Source organism: Myotis myotis, unplaced genomic scaffold (genome assembly GCF_014108235.1).
Source record: "Myotis myotis isolate mMyoMyo1 unplaced genomic scaffold, mMyoMyo1.p scaffold_m19_p_8, whole genome shotgun sequence".
NCBI lineage: Eukaryota > Metazoa > Chordata > Mammalia > Chiroptera > Vespertilionidae > Myotis > Myotis myotis.
Genome location: NW_023416390.1, coordinates 56,190,909 through 56,203,716, shown reverse-complemented (window position 1 = coordinate 56,203,716; position 12,808 = coordinate 56,190,909). Strand labels below are relative to the sequence as shown.

Here is a 12,808-nt window from a genome sequence, read left to right as displayed (position 1 = left end):
CACATGACTTAGAGGTTGCTTTTGTAGGGAGGTTTTGTTTTGTAACCAAATAAAGAGGTAATAAAAGGTAAAATAAAAAGGAAAACTGAAAGGGAAAAGAAAAAGATTAGGATACCTGCATTTAAAGTGATAGAAAGCATATTATACCCTCTTATACATGGAATATGTAAAATAATTGCATGTGGTCTGAACCACATAGGATTTAAAGACAGATGAAATGGAAAAACAGATTTCTCTGAAAAACAAGATAAATTTCAACTTACTAGCATTTCCCTCACATCCAATTTCCTGGTTTACCTATATCACAATTCTGTTACAGGACTCTTCCCATTTGATTCATTTATTAACACCTCTGACCAACTGTATCGCTCACAGTACCCCTATTGTTCACATTCAAAATATTTGCACTAGATATAAGTGCTTCCTATGCACTGTCAACATGGTACTTGCTCTGTGCCTTCTACATACATCCCATTTCTCTTCTTCTCTCTTTAATATACTATTGTGCTCAAGTATTGGGAGTATGATGATCCAAAAAAAAGCACGTGCTGCCCCTTCACCCAAGATAGCGTCATGAGGAACTGGCTTTCAGTAAGCAACACTGTGGCTCAGTGCTTTTTTAGTGGGATAGCCCACTTCTCTTTTTCTGTACGAACATGAGAAAGAGAAGACAAGAGTGAATGAATCTGCCTGAACTTATTGGTAAGAAAGAAGTGGTTTGTTTCAGGGCTTATGGAAATTCAAATTTAAATGAATTCCAACTTATGATAAGCTAGTACTAAGATAACTTTCCCATTATAAATACCTTAGCAACACACACTAAAGCTCTGAGCAACCTGATTAAAGTGGAGGTATTTTTTTGATGAAATAACTTGTACAGTTTCCACTCCCTCCTTCTTTTTTTATGTGCGATAATAAAAGAAATAGAATTTCTTTTTCTGTAATGAGCTCACAGAGTTAATTCAGGCCTTATTTATAACCTTATCCATTTCCTGTTCTTCTTGAAATTATTTTTTTGTTGAGTTGAAATTCACATAACACAAAATTAACTACTTTAAGGTACACAATTCAGTGGCATTTAGTACATTCACAACACTGTCCTATCACCACCTCTATCTAGTTCCAAAGCACATTGTCCATTAAGCAGTCTCTCCCCATTCCTCCCTATTCCTACCTCCAGGCAAGCACCCATCTGTGCTCTGGAAATTTCTCATAAATGGAATCATATAACATGTGTATACAACAGTTTAAAGCTGTAGGCTGTTCCTTATCATAGGAAAGGTTAATGATTAATGTTAAGGAGACTGGAATCCCGGAGAGAATTCTAGGCAATGTTCGGGGTGAGATAAAGCAGCCCCACTCTATGCCCTTCTTTTATAGAAGAATGGGCACTGATGAAACCCAGCAGTTTTCATTAAAGTAGGCCCTTCCAGGAACCCTCACTGTTCTATCCACTTCTAGTTTAAAAATATGAAATACTATTTGTGGGTTTTGGTTCCAACTCATTGGGTTGGGTTTAACTGAACAATTCACGCTAGAGGAGACTGAATCCACTGAATCTTGCCTCTCACACAGCTGGCATCACAAACAGGATTGGAACAGACAGTTTCTCTGCCTGTCTCCGTGTGATCTCCTCCATTCACCAGGATTCATTCTCAAAAAGGGAACTTTGATTATATAGCTCTTTTGGTAACTCTGTCTTAATGCATAAGTCTGTTTGTTTTGGGGGTTTGGAGGTTGAGGTTCATCTTCTCCAGGAATTCAAAGAATCATGGAAGTTAGAGTCATGAGTTACTTTAAACATGGTCAAGTCTCTCTGTGTACATCTTATCCTGGCATGGGGATTTAAAGTCCATTGTACTACCCCATAAACACCCAATTATTTGGACAGACAGAAAAAGCAAGAGAACTAGTCCATATCTATACATTTTGCTGTTTGGTTCACATTAGAGCCAATAGTTTAAGGATTATAAATGTTTTCTGATTTTATAATGTTTTCTGGGCAGGTCCTTTCTATAATTAAAAAAACAACCACAATCTTTTGAAAGACTGACATTTCAATCTTCAAAGAAATAAAGTAGTCATTTGGTCAATCTAGTAAATCATTTTATAAGAGAGGGACACTCATTACCTGTTAAGTTCTACTCAACTCTTCTAAATTGAATGTAAATTATGGAGCATGGTGATTTTCACCAAAGGAATGCCAGGAAGAACTAAATAATATCCTATATAATAAAGAGGTAATATGCAAATTGACCATCACACCCTTGTACATGATGGCCACCCCCATGTCATACTTTTCTTCTCCTCCATACTTTTCTTCTCCTCCCAGGTGGAGTTCAGTGCCCTTCCAATGTCAAAAGCAGCTTTTTAATTATTTAAATAATTGTGATTGACTTGTCATCCATACCATATCACTCTAACCAAACAACACCACCAACACACACACACACACACACACACACACACACCCTCCAAAGTCAGGGCTTCTGTCTTTGCTGTAAGTTAATGTATTTTTGGCTCAGTAGAAAATTACCTAGAAAATTATCTAGCACATATCAAGCATTCAATAAATATTGAACTGTAATGGTTTACTTACTGTCCACTACTTAATTTCTCTCTAATTGTGGAAAAATCCATAGGCTTCTTAATAACTTTCTTATAACCAGGAACAAGTTTCAAGTTTACAGGAAGTAGAAAAGGCCATGCATCCTCATGAGTTTCCATTTCAGTGAGGATCATACTAAAGAGAACAATGTTTGAAATCAATATCTATGCTGTAGAATTATCTATTTTTATTAAAAATGTAACTTTTGTAATCTTTCAAGAAAACCAATGCAAATTAATTTATTAAAAGAGGAGGGTATAATGTTTTCTATAATACATTTACTTGTACTACAGACTTTTATATTTTCCTATTTATACAAATTGTGAGAAGGTCACTAAACAAATAAAATGAGATATCATGAATATGTAGTGCATAGCAACTGAAATAATACCTGCAAAGAGCTAGGTCCTTGGAATCATCTTGTTTAGGTTTTTTAATAGAAGAAGCAAAGCTTTCTTGCTTTGACAAGTTCATGGAAGTGCTTTCCTCCATTTTCCTCTTTTTCAGGTCTTTGTTTCCTCTTTTCAGTGAACTGCTTGCAGATGCAGAGTCTTCATCTTCAGTATCGCCTGTCAAAGGTCCTTTCTTTACTTTCTTTGAATCACTAGTCTTTTTTCCTTTGACATGAAGTTTTTTGAATTTTAGAGTTTGACCACTTGCCTTTAATAAAAAAAAAAAAGTAAATGAGGTAGGAAGTTAATAATATTATTATTTTCAAAAGAGATCTACAAATTTGTTCTCTTATAATAAGGCTGAAAAATCTATCCTAAGAAATTTTAAAACGTGAAGACACTGATTTCAGGGTAACCCACCTTTACTACAGAACTTATCAGCAGTGTTCCTTTAATCTAGATCACTCAGTCACTTGTTTAAAGATACAAAAAGACTATCTTTTTATTTATTTATTTAGTTAGTTAGTTCGTTAGTTATTGATTTCAGAGAGGGAGGGAGAGGGGGAGAAAAACACCAGTGATGAGAATCATTGATGGGCTGCCTCCTGCATGCCCTCCACGGGGATCAAGCCTGCAACCCAGGCATGTGCCCCAACCTGGAACCAAACTGTGACCTCCTGGTTCATAGGTCAACGCTCAACCACTGAGCCCCATCAGCCAGGCCAAAAGTACTATCTTTTAAAGCACAATATAATTAAGAACAAGGATGAATAGAAATAAAAATATAAAGCTTATTAATAAGAAAGTTTGAAAAGGTAATTAGAAAGCTAGGCCAAGACATAAAAAATAGCTCATGAATTACCCAATAGAGAAAAAGTCCTGTGTAAGATCAAATCTACTGGAAATTGATTTTTTTTTTCTGGATAAAGAAAAAAAATGCATTCGCTATAAAAAGAGAATTCCACAAACTTGTGTTCTGAGGTATGAACCAAGAAGTGGTGAAGGCTAAGGAAGAAAAAGAAAAGACGTCTGTTTTGAGGAAAACAATAAAGAAATATTAAATAGATTATATTTGGAATCAAAGCATGTAAAATTTCAGTTAGGACTCTGTCAGTAACTAGCTATGGGACTTTATACAAAAATATGTACAAGGCCCTGTTTTCCTCATCTATAAAATAAGGTAAACAACACAATTGGTAAGGTCATTCAAACTCTCAAATTACATGAAAGAAAATCTCAATGTGGCCTTATGCAATCTAACTGAAAATGCAGGCAGTGCATTGATGTAACAATGAACACACCAACCCAATTTAGAAACAGGAAAATAAGATGGAATTTTGAGTTGAGTATCATAATAAATATAATATATAAGAGAAAAGTGATATGCAAAATCACTGGTAATGTATGGGTTTTGTTTTGATTTTCCAGAATAGTGTTTACCCTCTTTTAAAAAATTATTTCATCTTTTACCCATACTATTAAGAAGTCTTAGAATGCAGAGTCAATATTTAATCTAGCCATAATTTAAAGTTGGCTGTATTTTTGCAATAAATTTGGCCAGAAACATTTCTTTGTAGTTCATACCAATTTCTTTGAGAATTTCATGATCTCTTCTAGCAGCACTTTTTAAAAAATTGCTCTTAATCAAGCAATTAAAAATATTTGGTTCTAGGGAACACTTTATAAATTATATGATTCTCTAACTGCTGTGCTGTACACCTGAAACGAATACAAAATAGTGTTGAATGCAATCTGTAATTGAAGAATAAAATTTTAAAAAATATTTAGTTCCTTATTGGTGGCTAAAAGTATGGTTGAGATATTTTAAATGACTAAAATAATAAAGCAAACCATGCCCTAGCCAGTTTTGCTCAATGGATAGAGCGTCGGCCTGCAGAGTAAGGGGTCCCAGGTTCAATTCCGACCAAGGGCACATGCCTGAGTTGCGGGCTTGATCCCCAGTGGGGTGCGTGCAGGAGGCAGCCAATCAGTGATTCTCTCTCATCATTGATGTTTCTCTCTCCCCCTCTCCTTTCCTCTCTAAAATCAATAAAATGTATTAAAAAAAATAATAAAGCAAACCATAAAACTAACATCTTCTTGATACCATATCAAAGAATCACTAACCCCTGTCACTAGCTGAAATAATTAAAATGTTTTACTAAGTCTCTTCTCCACTTAACTTATTAATTTTTATTCACAAAAATCTTATAGTTTTCATATAACACTGAGTTTAGCGCTCTGAAATAAAAAGAGAATATTTACTAGAATGAGAAAAGAACATTTAATAAAAATTAAATTGTTACACTGAATAACTAAGTTAGATTACATTAAGTTGGATTGAATAAAAACCAAGAAAATTCCAAAAATTATGGGCTAAAACTTCTAGTTCCTATTTGAACTAAAATATTATTTGGGATAATTTTCTAAGAAATTAATATAGTTTAAAAAAAAAACCCATATTAAATTTAAACCAAAGAAGCAAAAGACTTTTTTGCTGTGTTTTTTTTTTAAATGAAGTCTGTGTATTTCTTTAATAAATTATGTTTATCAGCTTACTGCTATAGACCATGCATATACACATACTTTCAAAAGTAAGCTTTTATATTACTACTCTGTTACCTGATTACTTTGTTCTGAGAGAGATGCCCCCTAGCCACCCATTCTCTCTATCTTGTTAAGAACCCAAATTCAAAAAGGAACTTAAGTATGTCTTAAGCAGAACCTATTGAATTACACACTCAAGAGCACATTTCTATTATGTTTGTCTATTTATACATCAGAAGTTGTGAACTGTTGGCTCACAGGCTGTAAACAGCCCATGTGTTGTTGTTTGGTTCATATAATGCTTGTGGAAATTCTGAATTTGTAGCCAACAGTTAACATTTGGGAAAACATGCATAAAAATCCCTAGTCCTGAAATACTGGTAGATTCTGCACACAGGTCTATATGATAACAATTGGCTGGGGTTGAATGGTGACTGTCCTATTTAAATGAGGGCATGGCCTTCCTGTTTGCCACCGTCCCAGCTCTTTCGTGTCATTTGCCTGGCTTTTGTAGGCAATGCAATTTGAAACTTTTGTGTCTGTGTTCATGAGTGTATATCAATATGTATATGTTTACATACATCGATTTGATTCTGTGGTTCTGTGATTATAAGTACAATAAAGCATCTGTGTATATATTGGCATATACACACATACACATGGAGTAAAAATACTTAATCACAATGATGCATGCAGAAATAGCCATTTGAGAGTATAGTATAAATATTTGTAAGTGACAATGAATTACTGGAAAGATATTTTAAAATCTCAATTTAAAATCCTTATATCAAAATCAAATGCTCTAATATTTTTTATTGGTGTAAAAACAAAATCTAATTCACTATATTTAAAAAACAAAAAAAGCAGTGGCTTAGAAAGCTGCATTTACTTAGAAGGGCTTGTATGAGATCATAAAACTTCTGTCTCCTAGTCTACTCCTTTGGTTATAGATAACCAAAATTCTAATGTACACATTTACTGAAAACAAAACCTCCTATAGCTTATCAGATGATATCTCTAACACTTAAACAGTGACTTGTTAATAATTCATACAGTATAGAGAAACTATCTACAACTTGACAGTTATAAAATGAAAAAATAGTTTATGTACAACCAGTGAAGAGAATCATTGGATTACATTTAATTATATATATAAAAGCCTAAGCGACTGTTAAGACTGGTTGACTGAACAACTGGTCAACTGAACAACCGGTCAACCGGTTGCTATGACCCGCACTGACTACCAGGGGCATATGCTCAACACAGGAGCTGCCCTCTGGTGGTCAGTGCGCTCCCACAGCCAACCTCCTGTGGTCCCTCCTCCCGCCAGCTGGCCCCGAGCAGCCCCGGTCGCTGCCCAAGCCGAGGAACTCTACCCATGCATGAATTCATGCACCAGGCCTCTAGTATATAATAAAAATGATCAAGTAATAAGAAATTAAAAAATGCCATTTCTGCCCTAACCAGTTTGGCTCAGTGGATAGAGCGTCGGCCTGTGGAATCAAGGTTCCCAGGTTCGATTCCGGTCAAGGGCATGTACCTTGGTTGCGGACACATACCCAGTAGGAGATGTGCAGGAGGCAGCTGATTGATGTTACTCTCTCATCGATGTTTCTAACTCTCTATCTCTCTCCCTTCCTCTCTGTAAAAAATCAATAAAATTTATTTTTTTAAAAATGCCATTTCCATTAGTAGTGAAAATGAGGCCATGTGTATTTTGTAAAATACAGTTTAACATAAACATGTTGCAGACTTTTTAAGTTATTAAAATTTTCACACCCCTGACCGTATTTGGTCCTCACAAATTTCCATAAAGCAGATACTGTCCCTTTTTACAAATGATAACCTGAAGCTAAGAATGGCCAACCTCCTGGTCCCTCCCCTGGGCTGGCAGGTGCTGATCGCCTGACAGGGAACACGTAACCAGGGGTGGGTGGCAGTGGACACTGGTGGTGACAGGCCAATGCGGGTATGGTTGGATGGGGCGGGGGGTTGGAACGGCTGCCAGCAGCCGGAGTAAGGAAGGCCCTGGCCGGCCAACCTCCAGGTCCCTGAAGGCTTTTGACAAACCTCTTTCTGGGGAGGCTCCCCCCCTCCCCCCACCCAGTGGTGCGCAATTCAAAGGCGCTAGCCATGGAGCCACTTGCCGCAGAGCCGCCCAAGCTCTCCGTGCACCCAGTCAGATTGAGTCTGGTGCGCAGCGGGACGGAACATCCCGAGCCGCTGCCTGTAGGCGGGAAGCTGGAGTGGGTGGGGCGTGGACACAGGGACCTCAGAGCTGGCCCACCTGGCCCCCAGACCTCTGACCCCATTAACTGGGTCAGTGCTGGGTTGGAAAGTGACCCAGGAGGGTGAGGAAATGAAACTTGGGGCGAATACCACGGGTGCAGTCCCCATGACCTTCCCCTCCCAGAATAATGAAGGCTCCCTAACCTCCCACACGCCAAGAGATACATGTGGATTCACAGAGGCAGGCGCCCGTGGAGTTCAGCTGGGGGGAGGAGAGGAGTTCCTCACTTCTGACACCCCCACCCTTTGCTTTAAGGCTGCCTTCTCCTTCCCTAACGCATGTTGCTTGAAGTACACTATGATTTGTGTTTTAGACATACGATAAACGTGGGGAAAGCAAAGTTTTGTGCATTAGAACAAAAGAGCCTGGAGTCTTTGGGGAGTGGGGGGGGGGCTCTCTCTCTCTCTCTCTCTCTCTCTCTCTCTCTCTCTCTCTCTCTCACACACACACACACACACACGCACACACACGAACAGACACGCACACACACTCACTCCTTCCTCCCCTCTTCCCTGGCCTGGCAAATCTTCATGCAGAAAGTGAACCCTAGCTCCTCACTGGAATGGCCTCTGTTTTGTTTTTTTTCTCTCACAAGGTTTTCTTCTAACCTCTAAACCGGCAGTCAGACATCCCCCGTGGGGTCCAGGATTGTGAGAGGGCGCAGGCTGGGCTGAGGGACCCCATCCCCCCATGCACTATTTTGTTCACTGGGCCTCTAGTTGAATCATAATGTTACACACTTGAAACTTACAGAACATTATTAACCAGTTACCTCAATTTAAAAAAAGGTTTCATTTTCATTGGTCTTACCTTAGCAATGCAAGCTGGGCAAAACCAGTCCCCATCTGGTATAGTTGTAATCTTGGGTCTATGGCAGTAGGTGTGACAGCCTTTGTCACAGCCATCACAAAGGAGGAGCAGTTCTTCATTATCTCCCTTTCGACAGATTTGACAGTACTATAATACATGGAAAAGCATTTGAAATTAGCACTCTGCTATGAATAATGCTTACTGGGATATTAAACAAACCGTCATTCCTAGTTTACATTAGTAATGAACATTCCGCTTGCTAACAAATATATAGTAGCCATACACATCTATGTATCTCTCGTTACACAGATATGGACCACATGACGGGTGAGCAGTTCAATTGGGGTAAATGCACATTTCAGGTACACTGCAAAGAACAAAGCTAGAGGTCGAGTGCCTGCACACATTTCAGAAGCATGTACACATTAACATATGAAATAATTAACATGACATCAGAGCACATAAAGCAATGAATAGCTTTTAATACATGATGTTTTAATATTTTAATATATTTCATCTTTTGCTTATCTTAGCATCCTCATGATATCCTGAGAAAGAAATAAGAGTTAATTTTTAAGAACAAAATTAGGTTAGCATTAGTATCAGAATTATACATAATATATATAATAAAAAATAGGTTCTTATATTTCGACTAAAGTATCCATCTATTTTTTTATGATTGATTAAAATATGTGTCCAAACTAGGAAACTTTGGACATCAATCCAAATCAAACATGTGTCACAAATGTAGAAAATGGATCCTACAAAATAATTTCTTAGGGGAAAAAATCATACAATAAATTAAAGAATTTAAGAGGTCATGATTTTTTTATAGAACTAAAAATAAATTATTTCTTCTGTTAAAAAAGTTTCTAATACCATCAAGAACTTTAACATATATAAAAAGACTGTCCCCCATGCATACATATTCTGTATAACAAGTTTCACAAAGGAAAAGAAGGGAAGTTAAACGAGTAAAACTTTTAAGACAACTTTAAAAAATGTAAGTACTAACATTATATTTTGACATTTAGTTTATATCCCATCATAGTAGAAAAAGTCCTGCAACCAATATATTTAAAATGAAAACATTTAAACTGTAAATCATTTATACCTGATGTATAATTATGTATTTATATACTCTTAAAAACAAAGAAGCTTAACTGTTCAAACTTCATTTTTTATTCTCAATACAATTAATCAATTTGGGAAAGACTAAAATAGTCTTATATAGCTCAAATATACATCAATGACAGCTTAAGAGTCTTATCAAAATGGCAGATATAGATTATTCAACTTAACAAATATCAAATATAGTGTGTCCCCCAAAAAATACATGCACACTTTGAATAATTATTAATTCCAATGGGTTAAATCTGAAAAGAAAGAAACATCAATTGAGCTATCGGCTGTTAAAGTGTGTATACAATTTTTTTTGGTACACCCTATATATGTAGTATTTCTAATACTAAAATTGCATGTGTACTAAGAGCAAAAGCAGTACTTTAATGCTACAACAGTGTTTATTTTATGACCTTACCTAATACCACATTGTTTAATACCTAAAGAGGGTGCTATTTTTCCAAGTTTGAGTTACATTTTTAAAACTTCTATTGTAAAAATATTCATTGAGAAATAACATTTGGAAGGTTATATTTAAATTACTATAACTAAAACTTAAAAATCAGAATAATGAACATTAAGTAAATTCTCACTATTTTCTACAATAGATAACTAAAAATACCATAAAGTCTGTTTCACGTCTCACATTTATGATTTAAAAATAATTTTTTTTCTGGCAATTATTAAGAAATAGTGGCAGATATTAAGCTCCCAACACTTTCAAAAAATCACAGTAATAGCTCACAATATATTAGAACAAGTGTATTAATATTTGGTTTTAACTCCTTTGCTCCTAAAGTAAAATAGAGTAGACATTGCCTTTTGTTTAACATTAACAATAACTGTGGGCAGAATTATCTGGAGATAAATTACAATAGCTTCTTCCATTCTGGTAAGCCTTGTCTCTGGCAAAGAAGGTATATCTAAAGCACTTTAACATTTTGTTATAACTTATTATGAAGATTATTATAGGTACTGTTACATTTCTAATTAAAGGTTACCAAGTGCTCATTAATCTTTGAATATGAGATTCTGCCTTCAATTTAAGGTAATTTCATAGCAAATAATGTATTGTTAAGCATTAAAAAAAATGAAGATTATTAGAGATGGAGTTATATAATGATAAATGTATGTTAATATATGGTAAAGGTTTATGAATTTGCAAAAGCTGAAATAAAGCTTTAGACAGCAGAAAGTAAGTATACTAACATAAAGGCAGATTTTGGTACAAGTTTTGGGTTTCTGTGTATAGGTTATAACAAAACTGACCACATCAGGGTGACAGTTTTGGAACAGATTGGAAATATAACTATACGAAATTCATTTTGATGTAGCAATTCAATCTTTTCGATTCATTATAGCCTAGATTTCACCAAATATATTTGAGTATGTGACTTTAAAACTGATTTTAATGCTAATTTTAAGAAGAAAAAATTTTACCTAGCGAAAATGCTAGCAGATGAACTGAACAATGCATTAAAATTTATGGGTAATTATAATCTGGTTGGGAAAGACCTAAATTTGAGAATATTGTGAAAAACTACAGATTTATTATTCCATAGACATTTTAGGAAGAAGTGGAAAACCACAGAAGAAACCAAATGTATTTGTAAAGAATGAATAAGGCCTTAAGTAGTCTAAGCATAGAGGTAAAAATGAAGAATGGTAAATTATTTAAGGATCATTTCTTTTCTTTGAGAAATAATTATTTTAAGTAAATACTTAGTCATTCTTGACACCAAATCTCATATATTTGAATTTTAAAGCAAACCTGTCATTCAGAAGCAAATGATAAGGTAATTACTAAAAGTCTACATATAATAGATATTTCTATATATGATATATAAGAGGCAAAAGGGACATGTACATGATTTAAAATGATACCTTTCTGGAAAATATATGAAATATAGCTTTTATTTTGAACGCATAGCATTTGGTGCCTGGTACAAAACAGAGGCCACTATCTCTCTCTCCCTCTCTCCCTCTCTGAAATCAATAAAAATATACATATTTTTTAAAAAAGATCTATTCTTCAGGTCATCTATATCAGAGGCCAAATACATATCAGTGCACGAAGGAAGACTTCTCTGCTTATATTTACTTCTCTAAGTATTTCTTAGGATTAAAAAATGAAAACTGATAGAAATACCAAGGCATTTTAGAATGCAGTGAATGTAGGTAGCAGGTAATGTTACCAACTGGAATGTTTACAAGAGTGGAAGGATCTTCAAATATTCAGATTAACAACTATTATGTTGACAGAATGTAGAAGACAACTTCAGCCAGAGTTATAAACAACATTCAGCAGAGGGATAATCAAAATCAGAAGAATACATTTGGTAGGTTCCTTCGGAAAGCTCAAAATAAGGAAGAGTGAAACTATGCAGAATAAGAATAAGCAAACTCTCAAATACAGCATACATTATTTTGACAATAAGTAATATATAATTAAGAAAGATCTGAAGATTGGAAAAAATAGGACAAAGTGAATGAGTTATAGTATTTCTTAAATGGAAACACTTACAACTTTCATAATTGATTTTTCCCATGCTATTGATTTCTGTAACTGCTGAACGCACAGAGCTACCTGTGCGGCACTGCGAGCGTCTGTCAGTGCCCTTCTCCAAACCCTGAGCCCTGGAGCAATATCCTCTTCAATTCTGCATTGAAATATAGAAAAATTAAGTGGGTCATGTCCACATTTATGGTTACTGAATGTGAAACAATCATCACACTGAAAGCCAAGCAATGACAAAAACATGGAACAGCCAATAAGTATAAGGTTTAAGCAACTAAATTCGATGTAGTGCACAGACTGTGGCTACGTGCCTCAAAGCTTAGTCACAACCAGGTAAAAATGTAAGATTACTTTGCAGGATTATCAATGCACATAACAAAAAAAAAAATTTTTACAAAGCACCATGCAAATAGCATGATCCATATGGATCAAATAGCATGATCCATATGGATCACAGACATACAAGAAGATACATAGATAACAGGCAATAGAAAATAGGCTCCAATTAGCAAAGAAGCACA

The 12,808-nt window shown here is 35.4% G+C and overlaps 1 protein-coding gene across 2 annotated transcripts in view; it reads right to left on the bottom strand.

Moving 5' to 3' along the window:
- BAZ2B (bromodomain adjacent to zinc finger domain 2B) overlaps positions 1-12,808 on the bottom strand; it is a 180,848-nt gene that overhangs the window by 58,217 nt on the left and 109,823 nt on the right. For both annotated transcript variants that reach the window (XM_036318585.1, XM_036318584.1), the window contains 4 exons: positions 12,294-12,429; positions 8,648-8,794; positions 3,000-3,268; positions 2,600-2,743 (listed from right to left, as the gene is read on the bottom strand). In XM_036318585.1, the coding sequence (XP_036174478.1) occupies positions 2,600-2,743; positions 3,000-3,268; positions 8,648-8,794; positions 12,294-12,429 (696 nt within the window). The remainder of the gene's footprint in view (positions 1-2,599; positions 2,744-2,999; positions 3,269-8,647; positions 8,795-12,293; positions 12,430-12,808) is intronic.